At 50.0% G+C, this 21,162-nt stretch overlaps 8 protein-coding genes and 1 non-coding gene across 9 annotated transcripts; 8 read left to right on the top strand and 1 right to left on the bottom strand.

The window, feature by feature from the left end:
* Positions 1–619: 619 nt before the first annotated feature.
* On the bottom strand, positions 620–691 carry ASPGLDRAFT_t104. Its single transcript has one exon. It is a non-coding gene; the product is annotated as a tRNA-Arg (tRNA).
* Positions 692–833: 142 nt separating this feature from the next.
* ASPGLDRAFT_26791 (IMPACT family protein) lies at positions 834–1,808 on the top strand (the record flags this gene model as incomplete). The annotated part of the gene is made up of 1 exon (XM_022543604.1): positions 834–1,808. One exon carries the CDS (start codon positions 834–836, stop codon positions 1,806–1,808), a length of 975 nt encoding a protein of 324 aa, XP_022399902.1.
* Positions 1,809–3,891: 2,083 nt separating this feature from the next.
* ASPGLDRAFT_48592 (lytic polysaccharide monooxygenase AA11 family protein) lies at positions 3,892–5,421 on the top strand. Its single transcript, XM_022546926.1, has one exon. The coding sequence runs from the start codon at positions 4,033–4,035 to the stop codon at positions 5,287–5,289; it is 1,257 nt and encodes a 418-aa protein (XP_022399901.1). The 5' UTR covers positions 3,892–4,032; the 3' UTR covers positions 5,290–5,421.
* A 551-nt stretch (positions 5,422–5,972) lies between these two features.
* Positions 5,973–7,564, top strand: ASPGLDRAFT_83177 (60S ribosomal protein uL4). The gene is made up of 4 exons (XM_022550202.1): positions 5,973–6,249; positions 6,341–6,435; positions 6,498–6,648; positions 6,715–7,564. Exons 1-4 carry the CDS (start codon positions 6,140–6,142, stop codon positions 7,475–7,477), a joined length of 1,119 nt encoding a protein of 372 aa, XP_022399900.1. The 5' UTR covers positions 5,973–6,139; the 3' UTR covers positions 7,478–7,564.
* A 1,091-nt stretch (positions 7,565–8,655) lies between these two features.
* Positions 8,656–8,962, top strand: ASPGLDRAFT_48590 (uncharacterized protein). Its single transcript, XM_022546925.1, has one exon. It carries the CDS (start codon positions 8,723–8,725, stop codon positions 8,879–8,881), a length of 159 nt encoding a protein of 52 aa, XP_022399899.1. The 5' UTR covers positions 8,656–8,722; the 3' UTR covers positions 8,882–8,962.
* A 2,425-nt stretch (positions 8,963–11,387) lies between these two features.
* On the top strand, positions 11,388–12,225 carry ASPGLDRAFT_468750 (uncharacterized protein). Its single transcript, XM_022546546.1, has one exon. The coding sequence runs from the start codon at positions 11,496–11,498 to the stop codon at positions 11,958–11,960; it is 465 nt and encodes a 154-aa protein (XP_022399898.1). The 5' UTR covers positions 11,388–11,495; the 3' UTR covers positions 11,961–12,225.
* On the top strand, positions 12,208–15,626 carry ASPGLDRAFT_173801 (uncharacterized protein). Its single transcript, XM_022542805.1, has 4 exons — positions 12,208–12,223; positions 12,282–13,376; positions 13,432–14,338; positions 14,398–15,626. The coding sequence occupies exons 2-4, from the start codon at positions 12,490–12,492 to the stop codon at positions 15,424–15,426; spliced, it is 2,823 nt and encodes a 940-aa protein (XP_022399897.1). The 5' UTR covers positions 12,208–12,223; positions 12,282–12,489; the 3' UTR covers positions 15,427–15,626.
* A 445-nt stretch (positions 15,627–16,071) lies between these two features.
* On the top strand, positions 16,072–18,441 carry ASPGLDRAFT_67444 (J domain-containing protein; the record flags this gene model as incomplete). The annotated part of the gene is made up of 3 exons (XM_022549140.1): positions 16,072–16,851; positions 16,903–18,228; positions 18,298–18,441. The coding sequence occupies 3 exons, from the start codon at positions 16,072–16,074 to the stop codon at positions 18,439–18,441; spliced, it is 2,250 nt and encodes a 749-aa protein (XP_022399896.1).
* Positions 18,442–18,782: 341 nt separating this feature from the next.
* ASPGLDRAFT_48586 (SKIP/SNW domain-containing protein) lies at positions 18,783–20,866 on the top strand. The gene is made up of 3 exons (XM_022546924.1): positions 18,783–18,944; positions 19,002–20,453; positions 20,511–20,866. The coding sequence occupies exons 1-3, from the start codon at positions 18,798–18,800 to the stop codon at positions 20,673–20,675; spliced, it is 1,764 nt and encodes a 587-aa protein (XP_022399895.1). The 5' UTR covers positions 18,783–18,797; the 3' UTR covers positions 20,676–20,866.
* Positions 20,867–21,162: the final 296 nt, after the last annotated feature.

Here is a 21,162-nt window from a genome sequence, read left to right as displayed (position 1 = left end):
AATGGGTCGGATCCAAAGTGGGGATTTCCCCAGATCTGTAACCTGATCTTCAGGGAGCGATCCAGCAATTATGTACAGACTATATTCTGGCTACTATAGTGACTTAGGGGTAATATTCGGCCATTGTACAGAGTAGACTGTTCGCATCGATTTGGACAGAAGTAGACATAAGGCATTGGACATAGGACTATAGAACACTCTCAGGTACGTCCGTCTCCAGTGGCCTGAGCTCGCTGTACCTGCATCCGTCTCCAAGTGCCCCAAGTTCCTGTGGCAAAGATAAACCTAAAAGAGAGGCAAAGGGGCAAACAGATTCACAGCCTGATAGTCAAGTACACCATGGACCATGGATAAGTGGATAAGAGCATGTGGTATTTGATAATCTGGTTGTTCATGGATTCGTTATGCATTGGACACCGATATCGGCCTGCTGTACTCCGGAGTATATACCGTAGTAGATCGAGAAAAATGACAAAGCGAGAGTTTAAGATCAAAATTCGTAAAAATAGAAATCTACTCCGTAGAAAGAATAAGAAGAGAAAAGAGGACAGGCCATACAAATGGAAAAAAAAAAAAAAAAAAAAAAAAAAAAAAAAGGAAAGAAAGAAAAAAAGAAACATGACCGACGCAGGGCTCGAACCTGCAATCTCTTGATTCGAAGTCAAGCGCCTTACCATTAGGCCAGCCGGCCATTGCTTAGACAATAACTACCGAGTAGTTTATATAACCCCTTTAACATGGTTCTCAGCGGGGCTAAGATTCTTAAGCTCAGAGCACATGAAGCAAAGCACATCCAATAATACATAGTACACCCACACACCAGTTACGCCAAAATGTTCTCCCTTGACACCCTCCAAAATGCTGATCTCGCCGAAGAAATCGAAGCCATCAATGCCATCTACGACCCCGACACCGTCACCATAAACAGTACCCCCTCCGCCACTAACACTGCGACTCTTGATCTGGGCAGCGCTGGCTCCGCAGCGGCCATCGCATCGAGTATAAAACTGCAGCTTCCGAATCATCCGACTTTATCGTTTATTATCGGGTTCGAAATTTCGTATCCAGAGACACGGCCAAGGGTTCTGGGGACTGCGTCCACGGGCGCGCGCGGGGAGGGGAAGGTCGCGGTGGATGTGGTGGAGGATATTGTGGGCAGGATACATCAGCCTGGGGCGGTTTGTCTTTTTGATATTATCAATGAGGCCGTCGAGGCGTTTGAGGAGTTGAATATTGGTGGTAATAACGAAGAAGAAGAGGAAGACGAGGAGGCTACGACTACGAATGACCTTGCGCCAGAGGAATTCGCTACGCTCTCGTTACGGGATAACTTCGGAATTGACAGTCCGCCCGACTGGATTCTTTCTGAGGTGGTGACGGAGAAGAAATCGATATTTGTCGGGCGCGCAGCGCATGTCACCAGTCTTGCGCAAGCACAGGCATACCTGGACCACCTGCTCGCGACGGAGAAGAAAGTGGCAGCAGCGACGCACAATATCAGCGCATGGCGAATCAGGGAGAAACGGAGTGCCAGCAATGGCAAAGGCGAGGAAGAAGAAATGATTGTGCAGGACAGTGATGACGACGGTGAGACGGCTGCGGGAGGACGACTGTTGCATCTCATGCAGTTGATGGATGTCTGGGATGTCGTGGTGGTCGTGACAAGGTGGTACGGCGGGGTACACCTGGGCCCGGACAGGTTTCGTATTATCAACGCCGTTGGGCGCGATGCGTTGATTCGGGGTGGATGGGATAAGAAGAAGGAGAATGGCAGGAACGAAAAGGGCAAGAAGAAAGGGAAGAAATGATTTGCCATCCACGGAATACTTTTGTCGCTGTTTTCAGACATGCTACCCGATAGTCTATCTGATATAGCCTGCTTGTGCTATCGATTGGATGCTCACGGCGCTACACGTACGGAGAAGTATACGAACCAGCTGAACCTGGATCTCGGGCATATCCGCCGCGGCAGACAGGGGACAGGGTACGATGTCATGATGAAATTGGCTTCAGGCTTCAGGGTGTGTTGCACCAGATCCGATCCAATCATGCAGAATAACGAACTATATGGGTACACTTGATCAAACATGGCATTCCTGAAGCGGCAATTCCAGTGAGTTATTATTCTGCGTTGCATCCAAAAGGATCCGGACGGACAGGGTCGGTGGACCACGAGTATCAAGGATGTTTCACCTGATCACAAACAGACCTGTCAAAAGTGTATGGATCTAGGCGTCGACCACCAGTACGTATCCGTACTCCGCACATATACAGAATGCGAAATGCATCTAGACTCAAAGTATCGTACAAAGCAGCCCAGATGCAAATAACACTACACTTGTAGGTAATATCGATGAACCGCGCCAACCATGCTTCCCAGTGTATACATCGAGTCCACGATTCGATAGTTGACACGGTCCAAATGGAAATGATAGAATTCACCGGGGCAGTCCGTCGGCAAAAGGAAGTCAAGGCTAAGCCTGCGGTGATGATGTATCTGAAACGAGCGTCACCAATCCACCGGATCTTGAGCAATCAGAGGATCATATGCAGCGATGGAGAACCAGGGAATGCGCTGAATGGGTCGGATGCGGAGAGGGGAACCATGGTTTGGTTGTATCTGTGGGAGTATCTGCCGGGTACCGTCACTGTACAGAGAGCTGTACTCCGTAGGTGCTCTGAATAACTGAAATAGAGCGCAGGCATACAAATTCGCAAAAATAGATTGGGCAAATAATTGCCACCGTTATTCTAGAAGAATACACTTCTCTAGTGCGGCAATAGTACAGAATGAGGCAAGTCGACGGCAACATCAGAGACATCTCTTTTTGTTCCAATTTGCCCCTGGGCGTTGTACGTGGATTACAGGTGCCTCCGACCCCCATGTGAAAGAAAGAAAAAAAGGAATGACGGCCCAATCAAAAATAGTAATACAAGCAGCCACCGATCGACTGAATAATGTTGGACCACGCGGAAATTGTCATTGGCTCGGCTGGGAAATAAGACATCCCGGCGGCATTGTGGCTGATTGTGGGTATTACTCGGTGTACACTGTCACTCACTATGGACTACGGAGTACACCGTACGAGTAATTGTACAGAGACCTGTACAAAGTAGGCGTCTACTCATCCATACAGAATATTCTTCACATAAATCGAGTCAGACAAAACAATTGTTCCTCTGTAGCTATATTGAGTAACCGCTGACCCATCCAGGCACCGGCTGATGGTGCGACATGAGTGGCTCAGCGAGCGCTATGTCGGCGACTGCATAGAGGGGAGACTAGCCATTCACAGGCCCGGCGGAAGGGATGAGCGTTTATTCTGAAACATCCCAGCAAAAGTCAATCCACTGTGGAGACTCAATCACTGTCAGTACTAGTCTTACCATAGTGTACAGACGGGAGCTGTTGTCTATATAATCCCCTTTCCTGCCACCACCACTTCTCTTCTTTTCTCTCTTTCTTCCCCCACGCTGGAGCGCCTTCAATCCTTCCCCCCCCCCCCCCTACATCGTTCGACTGTTTTCATACGGGCTAGTTCCTGTTTCTTTCATTATTGCATCTTTGCATTTTTCTATCCTTACAACATCACTCCCTCGTGTGTGTGGTTTTTGCCTGTGGCAGATTCCGTCAGTCCTTTGACCAGAAATCCTCCAAAAGAGCCTTTCATTGCTCGTGACTAGCAGATAAAGGTATTGTGCCCTTCATTTGGCTTTCTTTTCTCTTTTGTACGCGTCTTCTGGCTTTGTATGCTGTGTGCTTCATTGTGTGGCATTCAGACACCCAACAAAGACTGTCCTCAGGGAGACATATAAGACTGGTCGTACGCACCTCTCTTCGTTTCATGCCATGCTAACTTTACTCCCATAGTTGATCTTCTGTCTGTCGCGCTCTGTCAACGTCCGTCCGGTCTCTACTACTTGCGTTTCTGACTCGTCTGGTACGATCAGAAATCTTTCTTTAACTGTCGAACGGTTCAATTTCGAAAGAGAAAAAAAAACACAACAAATCTCGTCAAGATGGTCTTCAAAATGAGTGTTTTGGCTACCGCCCTCTTGGGTGCGTCGGCTGTCAACGCCCACTTGGTCATGACCAACCCTTCCCCGTTCACGGACGACCTGACCAACTCTCCCTTGGATGCCAGCGGCAGCAACTTTCCTTGCAAGGCTACAAACTACGATGCGCCCAGCCAGGAAAACGTCTACAGCGTCGGTGAATCTGTGCAACTCAAACTCAAGGGTAGTGCCACTCACGGTGGTGGTTCATGTCAAATCAGTTTGTCAACCGACGAGAAGCCCACCAAGCAATCCAACTGGTACGTCATCAAGTCTTTCGAAGGTGGCTGCCCTGTCGATACCACGGGTAACCTGGCGGAAAATGCCAACAACGTGATCGACAACCCTGGTCTCAACTTCACCATCCCCGAAATCGATGCTGGAAAGTACACCATGGCCTGGACTTGGTTCAACCGTGTTGGAAACCGTGAGATGTACATGAACTGTGCACCTATCACCGTCCAGGGCGGTTCGTCCTCCAAGCGTTCCGAGGAGGAGAAGCGCTCCACCAACTACCCTGGCATGTTCGTCGCCAACGTCAACGGCTGCGATACGCCAGATAGTGTCAACATTCGCTTCCCCAAACCCGGTGATGACGTTGCGTACCTCGGCCAAGCCAGCCAACTCATGCAGGAGGGCGAGAGTGCTTGCACGGGTTCCGCCAAATTCTCTGGTGGTGAGGGCGGTAGCATCGGCTCTCCCTCTGGCTCCAGTTCCGGCTCGGGTTCGTCCGCCAGCTCCGAGCCCAGCCCCATTGTTAGTGCCTCTCTCGGTCTCAGCCTTGGTCTCGGTGGTGGTTCTGCTCCTACCGGTGGTGCCTATGCTCCTCAAGCTGCTTCCGCTTCTGAGGTCAGCGCTCCAGCTCCCACCCAGTCTGCTGCTCCGGCTGCCGAGTCTAGCGCTTCCAGCTCCGGTTCCACATCTAACTCTGGCTCCTCTGATTCCGGCTCCGGCTCCGGCTCTAGCTCAGCCTCCAGCTCCAGCTCCAGCTCTGGCGCATCCGGCTCGTGCACCTTGGGCCAATACAACTGTCTCGATGGCTCGAGCTACCAGCAATGTGTGCAGAAGGACGCTGAAGCCACTGAATGGGGCGTTTCTCAGCAGATGGCTGCTGGTGTCACATGCACCGTTGGTGTGAGCGCCGACCTTGGTGCCCAAGCTTCCAAGTTGAAGCCTCGCATGAACTCGATGCGTTTCGGAAAGCGTGCCCATGGTGGTCATCGCCACGCATGAAAAAAAAAAAAAATAAAAAAAACCGCCTCTATACCATATCTGCCGGTTCAGATATTAACGACTTTCTTTTTACTTGCTTCGTTTCCGTAGCCGTCTGACGGTGATGGACCCTTTTACACTCGCTTTTTTCACTTATCTTTTTCGTCGGTTTTTTTTTTTTTTTTCATGATGACACCCCCTTTTGTTCCTTCGTGTATGTACTTTTCAAAACTGAGTGGAGAGCAAAGATTTGCATGGCATGACTTTAGGAGTTCTGTCTGTTGTGGCCTGACTTGCGTATGATCTCCAGCCAATAGAATGATTCATTCGCATATCTGTTCTTGTAGTGTTCTCGTACCTGTAGACTTTCGAGCTGATAGAGTGATGGCCGCATTGTATGAAGTAAGACATCTGCAAATTGAGTACGGAGTACGCTGTATGAAGCTCTACGGCTGTCGTTCCGATGCTGTATAGCACGGAGACTCCATCCGCGTACTCTGTACTCCATAGTTGTATGTACCACCCAACCTACCTTCAGAATTAGTACATACAATCAAATAAACCAGTCTTTAATAAGATACTACTCCGTACATCTACGAAATCTAGGTATGGCCAAGCATAAACATCTTCTGTCCTCGCTCTACTCCGTATATTGTATACTCCGTAGTATAAAGTCTTGGCATTCGGCAACCCAAAACAGCAGCAAGATAGGGCTCAGGGCTTCACATAAAACCCACACCAAAATTCAATGGGACCCACCCACGGCAAGCGAAAATTTGCACCACCGCCCATCGCGATCTTCAACTCCTCTTGTTGAAATCTCTTGCCTTTGTCGAAGAGCAGCAACAAGAAACGACGACAACCGACAACAATGGCATCCCGCCCTACCGTCACTATCGCCACGGCTGATGGCAAGCCCAGCGGGGCTTCGCACCCCCTGCCGGCTGTTTTCACTTCGCCCATTCGTCTCGATATCGTCCAGTATGCAAACCTTGAACTTGGGGAGGGGGGGGAAAATTGAGATTGGGAGGGATACCGTTGAGGGGGGGCAAGGAGGCTGACAGGGCTATAGGCAGGTTCACACCGGTATGGCGAAGAACAAGAGACAGCCCTACGCCGTGAGCGAGAAGGCTGGTGAACAGACTTCTGCTGAGTCTTGGGGTACCGGTATGTTTGGCCATAAAAATTGAATGTGAAGGGAGAAAGATGGATGTTGATGATGATGATAGGTCGCGCTGTCGCTCGTATCCCCCGTGTCTCTGGTGGTGGTACTCACCGTGCTGGTCAGGCTGCTTTCGGTAACCAGTGCCGTTCGGGTCGTATGTTCGCTCCCACCAAGGTCTGGAGAAAGTGGCACCAGAAGATCAACGTTGGCCAGAGGTATGTTTGACCTTATGAATGAATGGAAAGAAAAAAAAAATGCGATGGAGGAGCTAACCTGGACAGACGTTTCGCTACCGCCTCTGCCCTCGCTGCTTCTTCCGTCCCCGCTCTGCTTTTCGCCCGCGGTCACCGTGTCGCCAACGTCCCCGAGGTTCCCCTGGTCGTTGACTCCAAGACCTTCGAGGGTGCTTCCCTGACCAAGACCAAGGCTGCCATTGCCCTCCTCCAGGCCCTCGGTGCCGGCTCCGACCTCGCCAAGGTCCAGCAATCCAAGAAGATGCGCGCCGGTAAGGGTAAGCTCCGTAACCGCCGCTTCCGCCAGCGCCGCGGTCCCCTTGTCATCTACAACCCCGAGACCGACGGCAAGGAGCTCGTCCGTGCCTTCCGCAACGTTCCTGGTGTTGAGACCTGCTCCGTCCAGGCCCTCAACCTCCTCCAGCTCGCCCCCGGTGGTCACCTCGGCCGCTTCATCGTCTGGTCCTCCGCCGCCTTCCAGGCCCTCGACCAGGTCTACGGCACCACCTCCACTCCCTCCGCCCTCAAGAAGGACTACATCCTGCCCCAGAACGTTGTCGCCAACGCCGACCTGACCCGTCTCATCAACTCGTCTGAAATCCAGTCGGTCCTCAACGCCCCCAAGGGCAACGCACGCACCAAGCGTGAGGGTGTCCTGAAGAAGAACCCTCTCCGCAACAAGCAGGTCATGCTCCGTCTTAACCCCTATGCCGCTGCTTTCTCCAAGGAGAAGCTTGGCCAGCAGGGTGTTGAGCACGGCAAGCCTGAGCGCGCTGCTGAGGCTTTCGTCAAGACTCTCCGTGAGGACTAAATGGGTTTTGGTAAAAGGGGTGTCTGATCTTTAATTTTTGTTATCTGTTTAAAAATAAGTCGACCAATGAATGCAATGGTTCGCAATACCCTGTTCACGATTCTGTAGTTTATGCTGTTATTGTAGTATGATACCAAATGCAAATATGCATTGTAACCAGACATCCCCAGCACCAAGAGAGACATGGCATCGAAAGTGCCTAGTTTCAGCCGTGTTGACTGTATAAACCACCTGTATCCAGATTGCAGTTCAGAAAGAGTAGCGTATATCCAGGATGTATATACCCAAGTACATCATCTGGTAGAAGTAATGATAGCGTGAGATAGGCCAGCGGATCTGCCAGTCTTAAAAGTCAACCCTCCCCCTCAGAGCGCTCTCATAGCAATCATATGCAGGTACTACGGTACTTGTTCATAACAGTCTGACCGTCGTTCTGATCAGATATCTGATTGCGACGAAACCTTCTCTTTATGTATTCATATCATCAACCCAGGTTGCAGACAGCATAAAGATATGTAAAGACAATAACATGTGGGAAGTCTCGATTGTTCTAATCATTGGCGTCACTAATTATGCCGGACGAAACTTCACACTTCTGCTATACACAACAGTACCTCCCAATAGCACCTGATCCAACATTTCCATTGGGAACCTCACATAACTATGCTATGACCCGTCTGTCCACGAGGACACTCACCCCTTCCACTAGTTAATAGCAAGAAAGCCCGGTCCGTTGACTACTTGCGAGGGTGTACACGACTTTGCTATTGCTTAAGCGGCAAATATGAAAACCCGTTCCTCCAATAGAGGCTTGTTCTCTTGACGAGATTTGGGGCTACAACACAGATACAATACCGGAGACTTGAATAAAGGGGAACGAATATTTCTGGTTCAAAAAGCACAAGAGCCTGAGAGGATCATCGTGCGCACACAATCCCTTTTCGGCGGTGCGAAATTCTCACCGAGACAAGCAGATGGATTTGCCTGTGACACCAGGAAATTGGAAACAGATACGGGTACCGGTGTTGCAGCGGGGGTGGCTATTTCCCACAACGACGGACCAAGAAAAATCATACACAATCTACGAGCATAATCCCCAAGCACAATTTGACGCTCTGGTTATATCATTGGGAAGAGAAGAGGTATAGGATGGCAGCGTCCCAGGAGGGTATGAATTGGCTTACGTGAAAGAGGAGCTCAGCTGGAAGGATTGTACGGGGGACTCTGGAAGAATTGTCGTCAAGCATGATCGACGGCAGTGGGATGTATTCTCTTGCGGTCCTAGTCGGTTTGGTGATGATTGAAACTTGGGACGGCATCAGTCGTCGTGTTGCTCTTGGGCAAGCATATCTGGTGGCTTGGATTAAGACGTGTCCCCGGTTCTCAACTTCTGTCGTTGCTTGAAGGAAGTATCGTATCAATGGTCTGGTTTTTGGTCAATGTCACTCCTCATACGCGCATAAGCATATTGTCCTAAGGTTGGAGGCTAATATCAGTATAGTGTCTTTTTCATTGTCGCCCAAAGTTATTACTCTGTAGATCTAGAACCTATCAATAGGCCATGCACGAGCCGCACACCCTGCGCCGTACGAAGGATAATGTCTATACATAGCACATACACACGAGACAAAGACGCAGGGGTAGATGTAGTTAAGGGGCACACACTATCGCCGTTCATACCGAGATAAGTCGAGTACGTAGTCGTGTTCTGTATGTTCTTGTATGAAGATGCACAAAAGATAGACAACTCTTGAAGTTAAATTCAAATACCTATGTAGTACAAACTTTCTATGCAGGGCCACGGCGCTTGCTCTGTATGGATATAGGGATATTCTGGTGATGTGAGATTGTTTATCTTGGAGTAATTGCAGGACCGAGGTGGTATTTTGTCACAGGATATGGAGATATCGGATATAAGGTACGGAGTATGTATATCGATCTCATTCCAATCGAAAGTGTGCTGTGTGGAGTAGGAATGTAAAATATATATATACTTGTGTATAACAAATTACTGGTATTCAAGGGTGGATGAGTAGCCAGTTGTTTGGTTAAGCTGTACTTTTCCGGTAGCATTATTCAGACCCTGGATAAGAATGCATTGACCATACCGAATCTCCAGAAGTTTGTACTCTGCACGGTAAATCAACCTGTTACCCTAATGAGATATACCACCGATATGGTTTGAGGTTCAGCTAACTAACTAGTTAGCCACCGGCAGTATTACATAATAGAAATGGCGATGTATAGTAACTAGTTAGTTAGTTAAACTTCAAACGTTTATCAATGACATTATGGAGGACTCGTATACATCATGGATTATTATTGGGCTACTTGTCACGGTGCCAGTCCGCTACGTACACGTGATCCGCACGTGACCCATACGAGATATCTATCTGTGCCTCGCGCCTGGCGCCGATCCTGCTGCAGCTCTTCGAGCTGCGTCTTGTCTATGAACCTGTAGATAGCCTGACCTGTAACTTATCCTGTTCGTCAACTCCTAATATATATCTGTACCTGACCCTGCACCCTGACACTACTAGCCCAGCTAGGCAAAATGGGGTACATAGTAAATAAAATTAAGAGAAGCATAAGCGAAGCTTGAATAATGTATGGGAGCACATACACCAGACATTGGGATCGTAGAATTATGCTCCGCCGGGATTTAAGAGTGCATATCAGCAGTACGAGTAATTCCCAGCCTCCATTTCCGGCCGAATGATTCAGTTGCCCCACAAAGTTTTCTTTCGGGCGAACTCTGCGGCGAACTTTATGTATTCGGCGCAGTCATCTACTCAAGAATCCCAGCTTAGTGTCCTGTACAGTGTGTATGCTACCCTTGTCTAGTCTGTAAAGTCCGTATAAAAAAAGTACTGCATCGGCTAGTAAAGCCGAAATTTCAAACCCCGAGATCGGAAAGATCTTTGCTCCATTGTCCGTACCTTCGTTTTCATTATCCGGTACGTGCGTATTCCGGTTCCCGGATATCGACGGACGGAGTCATTCCCCGTATCGTCTCTCTGTGGCATCTGGAGGGACTACTGAACTCGTCGCGATCGGACTCCCTGTTTCAAACTTTGCCAAACCTTGAACGGACGTTGGCCCCCTTTTACTATGGAACGTGCCCGTTGTTGCCACTTGGACACAGACTTCGTATTCTCCCTTAACCTTCATCCAGGCCGGGAAATGTTCGGGCAGAAGAACTCTGGGGTTGAAGGGATCACGCCAATGATAAACGAAGAATTCCGGCAATGCATTAACCGTTTTGGTTCAGTATATATACTCCGTATATATTTACCGAACTAGCAATCCTCTTGAGACTCGGTACGAGTTACGGAGATGCGTCAATCACTATCATAGGAGACTTTTGATTGGTTTTAATAACTAAACACAAATAGAAAAAAAAAAAAAAAAAAAAAAAAAGCAAGTTCAACGCACAGGAAAACCCGACTTGAACCCTACCCTTCTTGACAGTTGCAGATCAGATCGTCCATACCTTTTTTGAATCGCAGACGGTGTCCCCTGCTCTCCTCACTAGTAGTACTACTTCTCGGCAGCCCGTGAGGCAACCAAACTAAGTAGACGGTGGAGCAAGGACCCGTACCCGGACATGATAAGAGTACGGAGCAGTTCTCTAACACGGTAATGCTGGCCGACAAAAGTCCGTCGGGGAGCGAAACTCTAAGAGCCAGAAGGAAACCAGTCGTAAGTTACCGGTACGTACGCTGGGAATTGGTTGAAACAAGTGTCCTGGACCTCGTGCGCATCAGAAACACTGGTCTTGTTCAGGGTATGGAGTGGTGATACTACTGTTCGGGGAGGAGGCAAAAGAGATACCGTTGGCCATGAAAATGTCCGAAATGTCAATATTGTTCACTTTATTCTGCTATGGCATACTTATAGGATAGAAGAAGAATTAGTAGCTACGTTATCACTAGTACAGTAGAGAGAAAAAAAAAAAAAAAAAAAAAAAAAAAAACGTTGGCGTGCGTTCAATAGATTAAATCTATCCCTGAAGACGATGGTCTATGGTTTCTTTCTGCCCCTTCCCGTTTTTGGTTATTCCAAACTTCTTTGCGTCGTCTTCTTCTTCCATTCCACCGTGTTGTTTTCTCTTTTCTTTTGCTTTCCCTCTCATTTCCTCTCCTCCTCTGCCCCAGAATTAACCAAACCTAACAATAATGAAACAGTCAGCTTGGCTGTGATCGCAGCAGCTCCAGCTCAATTCTCCAACGAAGACTCTCGGTCAATTTGCCGGTCGATCAACTGGGATCCTGCAGCGATCCTAGTATGGGAAGAACCTAACTGGGAGAAGGTACAAAGAAACAGCCGGACAGGCAATCTACTAGTTAAAACTGTCGTTTGCGAACTAGATGTGCTTAGATGTACTCCAGTCGTTCGCTCGTTTCCACTCATTATTATTCTTCCTTTCGGACATGACAGTGTGCACATGAAGTCTGCGGCGCAGACATACTCGGCCAATTGATATTGATTGTCTCGTCCTATGGGAAGAAGCCACTTCTCTTATCGTTGTCATCATCGTTCATAATCTTTCGCCGTGCGCCGTCTTACGAGGGAAATCATTCATCATCTTGCAGAGGTGCTGGTCATCTGTCCCCCCCCTCCCCCCGCATCGTTCGGGTTTAGTTCAGCTCGTCGTCGAATAGCTCGGATTTTACTCTTCTTACTCTTCTTACCATTCTTACCATCCCTGGCGCTGGAAGAGAGAAGACCCGGAACTAAAGAAGGGTGTGTGTATCTAATCCGGCGAAATTTAGGGACTTTTGCTAAGTACCGTCTTTATCAGGTTGTATCCTTCCTATCGACACATCTCACGGCATTTCTGTCTCTAGGGGATCGTGGCTTGAGTGTCCGTTTACTCCTGAGGACTGCCAATTTCAACGCACGCAAGACTTTCGACCGGACTTGTATCTCATACCGGATCTATCTTCACTTAGACACCGCTGTTATGTCGAATACACAGCATTGATACATCCCCGATTGAAAATACCATTATGCCCAATTACTTTGTCGGACCCTTCGGCCGTATGTTACCTGTCATCCATGATCCGCCCTCTGAGCAAGAGTCAAGATCCTCTCGAGAACCGATGGGTTCCCTATATCAACTTCCCCCGCCTCGAGCGCCAATACCATTACGATTTGGAACAGACCCTTTCCTACGTCAACACACTCCGACAGAAAGACCAAATTCGGGCACAGAACGGTGCTGGGATGACACGGGGCCAAGGAAGGAGCAACTGCCGTCGGTTAGTCAGTTGCTGACTCCCGTCTTTCTGTCGAGTGCATCGTCTCCTTATGATCGCCGACCAGGCCGTGATACCCAGGCGGCTTACTCAGTCCACCATGATGACCACAGTCTCGCCTCCAGTGCGCCTAGTGCACCAATCTTCGAAAGATCGACCTACCAACAGCCGAGGAGCTTACCCCCGATAGTCAACACCCCCGTTCGAAACCGAGAGGATGAACTGCGGTCGCACCCGGAAACATACGGAACTTTGTCAGACCAACCGTTGCACCATGATCGACTTCCACACCTGGGTGCAACGCCTCCGAACAAGGAACCAGCTAGTGACCTTCGTCCATCAACGGCAGTTACCGAAAATCGACCGCAAGCGCCTTCGGCCCAGCCGCATGTAGTCGATGAGAGATACATAGAGGGAGAAGGGCTGTGCTATGTGTACGCTGACAGTTCATATTGCCCGAAAAATATAGATGGCGTACCGGTCAACGCGAATTGGGGTATTACCAAGGCGGGCAAGCCCAGGAAACGATTGGCACAGGCGTGCCTTACCTGCAGGGAAAAGAAAATCAAGTGCCATCCAAATCTGCCCAAGTGCGACCAATGCCAGAAATCTGGGCGAGAGTGCCGATTTGAAAATGCGTAAGTACTCGATTGTGGCGTTATGAAGATTTCCTGTGGACTAACTCTTGGAAAGGCCTCGTGGCAACCGAGCTGCATCAAAATCTTCACACTTGGCAAGCAGGCATGATGCTTTGTCGCATGAGTCTTCCGGTGCTTCCAGCTTTATAGGCACTGCGCCCGCGTTGGAACGATCAACTTCTCTCCCACTCACTGCCGCCCACACCCCGGAATCAGATACAACAATGGGCACACTGTCAGCCTGGGACCATGCTCAGCGGAGCGATGGAGAATCTGAACGACCTCACAGCTCAAAAAAGCGGCGCCTGAGCAGGGGATCCGCTGGACAGGACGAATCCTCCAAGCGCTCCCTGATTGGCAGCATGGAGCCTCAGAGACAGTCCGATTACACTGAGATCCTGTTTGCCATGAGGGATCTAGATCCTGATGATCCACTGGCACGCGAATGGAGTACAGACCCATATGAAGTCGAACCGGAGTCAACCACACATCATCTCGAGAACTACTTCACCTACGTGAATGACAGCCTATACCCTATCTTTCCACGAAAATGGTTCCTCCTGTGGGTTAAATCCTGCCAGGCCAAGTCCTTCGATGACAATATGCTGCTTTACTGGATGTTGGCCATGGGATGTGTTTTCTCAGATCGCTCAGACAAGGTGGCGGCTTTGAAGAAGTACTCCCGTATAGCACGATATGCCGTGGAACATACCCAGAATACGCTTACACTGCAACTGGCTCAGAGCCGTATTATCATGAGTCTTTGGTACTTCGCAATCGGTGCTGTGCTCAAATCTTGGGACTATGTAGGCGCAGCGATTCGAACAGTCAGTGGTTTGAATTATAACTTTGAATCCTTGGGTGTTATTGTGGACCAGAACCAAGGCTGCGAATATGGTCTACATCCACAAGCGCTAATTGAATGTCGTCGTCGGACGTTTTGGGTTGCTTACTTGATGGATGTGAGTATTTTCTTGCTCTTTCTCAGAAGGTTGTGCCTTTGCTAATAGGAGAACATTAGCGGTTTTCGAGTTTCAATTCACCTTTCATACCGTCGCAAGCGGCCTTCCTACGTCTACCATGCCGGGAAGAAACCTACGAGGCACAGCAATACGTGACAGTGCCATACTTTCAAAACAAAGCGCCATCATCAGCGAATGACATCTCAGTCTTGAGCCCATTGGCGTTCCTTATAGACGTCCTGTCCTTGTGGGGAGATGTATCAGATCAGGGATTCAAACTCTCTATGACCCCCGCTGAATCATATAACGACATCCTTGAAGCATTTTATGCATCAATTGTCGAACGGTGCGATGAGTGGTCCAGGAAGCTCCCCGACGAACTCGCGATCACGGCCGACAATATTGAGAGAAGCATTCATACCAAAAAAGCGAACATACTTCTCCTCAACCATTTGATTTACCATGACACCTTGTTGAAGTTAAATCGTTATGTTCGATACGAGGATCTTCGTGCTGTAACAGTGGACCGGTTTATCTGCAGAGCCAGACACCATGCAATCGAGATACTACGGATATGTCTGGCCTACTTACAATGCGTATCAGAACATGGTTCTTCGGGGCCTGGTGCAGAATCGGAATCGTTTCAAACAATGATCTTCAACCCCTTTGTGGGCTATATGGTGCTCTCCGCGGCTGATGTTCTCAGTGCAGCCGGTGCGATAACTGGGCTGTTGGACTCTATCAACCTGATCCGAGGTGGACTGGACATGATGCGAGGACTTAGTCGCCACTGGCAGGGGATGTCCCCCTTGGTTTCGCTGATCGAAACGCGGCTAAATGCGATGGTCGAATCTCTCAACCCTCGATCAGACAAACTAGGGTTCGTGGTGGATAGTACATCACTGGAGGCCGCGGCCCGCTCCCCTACACCTATAGCGAGGCAGTGCAGCCTCAAAACACAGCAGTTGAACAAACAGGACCTGTTGTATGGGGGTCTGCCTCGTGAGAGGCTGTTGATTGCTCTGGGCGTTGACGCCTCGTTGTCGAAGGACAACATTCTCTGGATTCAAGAGAACAGTTACCAGTAATGTTTTTTTATTATGCTTTCTTGTCTTTGCTTGTTTTGATTTTGTTACTGTATACCCTGGCATATATTGTTTTGATTGTTATTCTCTGTTCGTCTGGGCGTGATGGTGCGTATGGGATGACGGCGTGTTTGACATGATCGATTATGGATTCCCATTCTTGTACATATTCTTATATATTAATATTTTGCATTTGAACTGTGCCCCTTCTCTTCAATACGCCAATCTTGTATCTTGAGGTGATGCACACCACCAACATTATATTACCCGACTCATGAGCCCAATGACTCTACTGTATGTAAAAGTGAGCTACTAGTAAACTTGATATGTAGACAAAAATATCATAACTGCAAAAAACGCATCGTGGAACAGCGAAGAAACGGAGCATCGGCACCGAGCCCCTTCAACAACGTCATCCCATTTTTTACATTCTCATCACGACAAGCGTTGCGCACTGCTTCTCAACGCCAATAAACATGCGATAATGGACTGTTAGCAAACACGACTATATTCTCAAGAGAATCAGAAAGAAAAAAAAAAGAAAAGAAAAGAAAAGAAAAGTCGCAATCACCAGCACCCACAGGGTCCGCAGCGCAGCGCAAAAAAGAACCGCAAAATCCCAACCCACCACCATCATCACCAAAACCCATGTCCGACGAATACACAACCCTCCAAACCTACCCCCAACCCCCCGACGATGAAGACGACTACTACGCCCTCCTAGGTCTCCCGCGCAACCCACCCCCGACAGACCCCGAAATCCGCTCCGCCTACCGCACCCTCACCTTCAGCTTCCACCCAGACAAACAACCCTCTCACCTCCGCGAAGCCGCCCAACGCCACTTCGAGCGCATCCACGAAGCCTACGAGACACTCATCGATGCGCGAAAACGCACAGTCTACGACATCCTCGGCGCAGAAGGCGTACGCGCAGAATGGAGCGCGACGGGGACCATGGGAGCGGGAGGAGCAGGAGGGAAGAGGGAAGTCGGGGTGAAGGCGAAGAGTCCCGAGGAGTTCCGAAAATGGTTTCTGGAGTTGATGAGGAAGAGGGAGAGGGTTGCTGTTAATAGTATGGTGCAGAGTCGGGGGGCAGTTACGTTGGGGGTTGATGCGTCGGATATGGTTGAGTTGTCGGAGGATGGGACGGAGTTTTTTGTGCATTTGCCTGAGGTGAAGACGGGGTCTTTTGCTGTGGGGTATAATTTTAAGGCGCCGTTTCCGACCTGGGAGGGGATATTTGGGGAGATGGTTAAGGAGGAGGAGGGTGATGATGATGACAAAGAGGGGGCGAAGGAGAAGAATGCTTATGATGAGGAGCTTTTTAAGCCCGAGTTGACTATTAATGCGGGCATTTCGGGGCCCGTGGAGCATTTGGTGCAGGAGGCTCAGTTACGGTATGAGGATGGTAGGGAGGGGTCAGCAGAGGTAGGCCTTACACTTTGACTGAGAGAACGTGTGAAACTGACTGGCGTATAGATCCCTCTACGGCCAGTAATGTCTACGCCGGAGGTGACCCTCGGGGCTATGGCCAGCCGCGTGTTTGGAGATATGACCAGCACCAAGGGCATTTTAGGTAAATGGCCCTTTACATATCTCAGCAACTCTGGCACCGCGGTCAATGCCCATATCCTGCCATTCCCATTCGTGACCACGTCAATCACCAAGGCTGTTGCGCCGGTACCCGGGGCGTATCCATTCAGAATCATGTTTTCGAACGCCTTCATGAACTGGCCGCACATGACGCCGCCGACAATCTCCCTTGGGACGCAGAAGCAGATCAGTAAGAGAAAGCATGCGTTTGTTTCCTGGTCAAGTGGTACCTTGTCCTGGCCACGGTCGATTCACCGGTTCCTCAACCCTGGTGATGATATGGGTGTAAATGCCGGCCTTGCGATGGCAGCGTTCCAACAAGCCAGTTCGTTGAACGTTGGTATTGTCTCGGAACCGAGTCGTTCTCAGAAGGTCATCTCATTGGAAGACGATGAGGATGACGAGGAAGATGTAGAGTTCCAAGAACTACGTCAGAACAAACGCAAGGCCGACCAAGCCGCTGAATCATGGCGAGTCCAGGTCCAAGCAACCCCGGCGCAGGGAGCTCTTGTATTTGGTTATGGTCGTAACTTGTTCTCCGGGAAACCGGCCAATGAACCTGTTCGTTCCGAATGGACCTCCGAAGGCTACTACGGCGTCCCCGCAGAGCCAGAAAAACGCTCTGTACGGTTAGAAGTCGAAGCCAACGTCACACTCGACATGGGCCTCGCCTTCAGCGTCGAAGGCGTCCGCCAAGTTGGCGAATACACCCGCATGGGACTGGGAGTCGGTCTTCAAGGTGGCCAAGGTCTGGCACTGACAGTCTCCTGGAGCCGACTGGGCCAAAAGCTCAAACTCCCCATCACCGTCTGCACATATGACAATATCAACTGGGACGTTGGCATCGCAGCAGTCGTCTTCCCATGGCTGACTTATTGCGCGGTCGAGTTCGGATACCTCCGTCCTCGCGAGCGGAAGAACCGCCGCCGATTGATCGCGCGGAAACAGAAACAGCTGAGAAGGCAGATTCCGAAGAAGAAGGCGGATAGTACGCAGGCTATTGAGCTCATGGCTGAGCAGGTGCAACGCCGGCAGGCGAGGGAAGAGGCGCAGAATGGGTTGGTGGTTACCAAGGCTCAGTATGGGTATATGTCGTCTGGAAAGAAGGTGAAGGGGTATGATCCCAAGGATTACGAGGTGGTTGATGTTACCTTTCCCGTGGCGGCGCTGGTGGATCGTGGACAGTTGGTGATTCCGCGGGAGACGCATAAAGTGAGTTGTTCCCTTCCCCCAATAAGTATACTGTATCCCGGGACGATAATCAACTAACATCTAACGCAGTTCCAACTCCTTGGCTTCCACGATCCGGCACCGCTGCTGCCCAAGATGTTGAAGGTGTGGTATAGATATCACGGTAAGGAACACTACGTGGAAGCGAATGACACTGAGGGCATTAGCTGCCCTATGCGAGTGCATTTGCGGTAGTCTTCTCGCCTTTTGGTGACTGTATTTTATGCATTTCTCTGCTCATGTACTCTTGGATCTCTGCTTCTGGCTTGTATTATACGCCGATTTTGACGATTTCCACTCTTTATTGGAATCTCCCATGTATTCCTAGCATAATATGAATAAACGTTTATACGACTATTTTTCTATCACTCGTTTAATCCCTTGATAAATCGTAGTAGTTTTGCCATATCTGCATAGTAAGTACGGTAGCCCAAACAACCAAAAATGCAACCGGCAGAAAGCGACCGACTTCGACGGCGAATTCCAGACAGAAAACCTCATCAACTTTTCCACCTTCTTACCTTTAATTATTCCATATATCGACGGGGACAATGACATCAATAGCAGAGGGGCTTTTCAAGTCTCTTCCAAAGCCAAAATACACCGGTGAGGAGGAAGAGCTGCCTCAGCACGCGCAGCCCCGTGGGCCGCGGGTGGTTGGCGCCGACCAGATTGATGAGACGCAAGTTGTGTTAAGGGTGAGTACTTTATACTGAACTACCTATTCAATTCTGAAAAATACTTACTCGGAATAGAGAACCGGCCCCCCTCCATACGGAAACCGAACAGGATGGCGCCCTCGCTCAGCCGAAGACTTTGGCGACGGTGGCGCGTTCCCCGAGATCCTAGTCGCCCAATACCCCCTCGACATGGGCCGTAAAGGCACGGCCTCGAAATCGAATGCTCTGGCGGTGCAAGTCGACGCGGAAGGGAAAGTGAAATACGATGCGATCGCGCGCCGCGGCCACAGTGACGACCGAGTCGTGCATGCGTCGTTCAAGGATCTAATCCCGCTGCGGCAGCGAGTGGATATGGGCGAGGTCTCGCTGGATCGGCCATCGGAGGACGAGGTGAATGAGCAGATGGAGAAGACGAAGAATGCGCTGGCGAATCTGGTCGATGGGGCTGTGGCGGCGCAGAAGCCTAAGAATGTGAAGGGGGGTAGGAGGGCTGAGCCGACGTTTGTGAGGTATACGCCAGCGAATCAGATGGGGGATTCATCGTCGGGGGATGGGGGTGGGAAGAATGATCGGATTATGAAGATCGTGGAGAGACAGCAGGATCCGATGGAGCCGCCGAAATTCAAGCACAAGAAGATTCCTCGTGGACCGCCGTCGCCGCCCCCGCCCATTCTGCACTCGCCGCCTAGGAAGTTGACGGCGGAGGATCAGGAGGCGTGGAAGATCCCGCCGCCTGTGTCGAATTGGAAGAATCCCAAGGGTTACACGGTTCCGTTGGATAAGCGTCTGGCTGCGGACGGGCGTGGCCTACAGGATGTCTCGATTAATGACAAATTCGCCCAGTTTGCCGAGGCACTGTTTACTGCGGACCGACATGCTCGTGAGGAGGTCCGGCTACGTGCGCAGATGCAGCAGAAGCTGGCGGAGAAGGAGAAGGCGCAGAAAGAAGAGCATCTGCGGTCGCTCGCCCAGAAGGCCCGAGAGCAGCGAGCGGGGTCCAGTGCTGGCGGTGCAGCTCGTCGTGAGGCACGATCTCGATCCCGCAGCGTCAGCCGTAGTCCCTCTGCTTATTCGTCACGGTCGGCCACGCCCGGCGAGGACGAATCAGAAGCTCGTGAGCGAGAGCGCATGCGTCGTGAACGCCGCCAGGATGCAGAGCGGCAGCTTCGGCAATCGCGCATGGGCACTGAGCGCCGGATCCAGCACATGGCACGTGAACAGAACCGTGATATCTCGGAGAAGGTGGCGCTGGGGCTGGCGAAGCCCACGCAGTCCTCGGAGGCGATGTGGGACTCGCGATTGTTTAATCAGACGAGCGGCCTGAACGCAGGCTTCAATGAGGATAACCCATACGACAAGCCATTGTTTGCGGCGCAGGACGCGATCAACAGCATCTACCGGCCACGGGCGCAGGTGGATGTGGACGATGAGGAGTCTGCGGATACAGAGATGAGCAAGATTCAAAAGTCGAGCCGGTTCGAGGTGTTGGGCAAGGCGAAGGAGGGATTCCGGGGAGCTACAGATGAGGTACTTTTTCCCTCCCAATTATTCTTATATGCCTGCGTGCTAACTTTACTCTACTAGTCCCGTGAAGGTCCCGTGCAATTCGAAAAAGATACAGCCGATCCTTTTGGCATCGACAACATGATCGCAGATGTGACAGGAGGCGCAGGGCAGAAGCGCTATGGCATTCAGGAGGCCGACCAGGAAGACCGCGGATCGAAGCGGGCGCGAGTGGATGACGATTGATTTTTATCTACTGCGTACATTTTTTGTATTGGGACCATTGGTGCATTGCAGGCGTTGCCTCTTCTTTATTATCTAGTATGTATAGGAATTTACCGTATTTGGTGGCAATGAAGCACTCCGGCGATAAACGTTGCATCGACGACGGCGATAGATAAAGCGATAAAGAATGCATAATGGAAGATAACGCGTTGCAAACTCGATTTATAAATCTTTTTAATTCGAGATTTCTTTTTCTTTTGTCGCCGTTTCTTTCTTTCTTTCTTTCTTTTTTTTTTTTTTTTTTTTTTTCATTGTAACTACTCTTAATTGTACAACTGTTCCCTAACAGAAGGTATGCCTGCGTGCTCTCTCCGGCAACTGACGCCATGCTTGCCTCTCAACTGCCTCTACAACTATGTATAGCTGATTCATAGTAGATTCCCTGTACATTTATGCGTGCTTCTCTGCTGGCATTGCAGCATGGTGTAAGGGGTGACTATGCCAGAAA

The sequence above is a fragment of the Aspergillus glaucus genome (assembly GCF_001890805.1).
Source record: "Aspergillus glaucus CBS 516.65 unplaced genomic scaffold ASPGLscaffold_13, whole genome shotgun sequence".
NCBI lineage: Eukaryota > Fungi > Ascomycota > Eurotiomycetes > Eurotiales > Aspergillaceae > Aspergillus > Aspergillus glaucus.
Note: the sequence above shows the minus strand (reverse complement) of the source record. Positions and strands in the feature narration are given on the sequence as shown.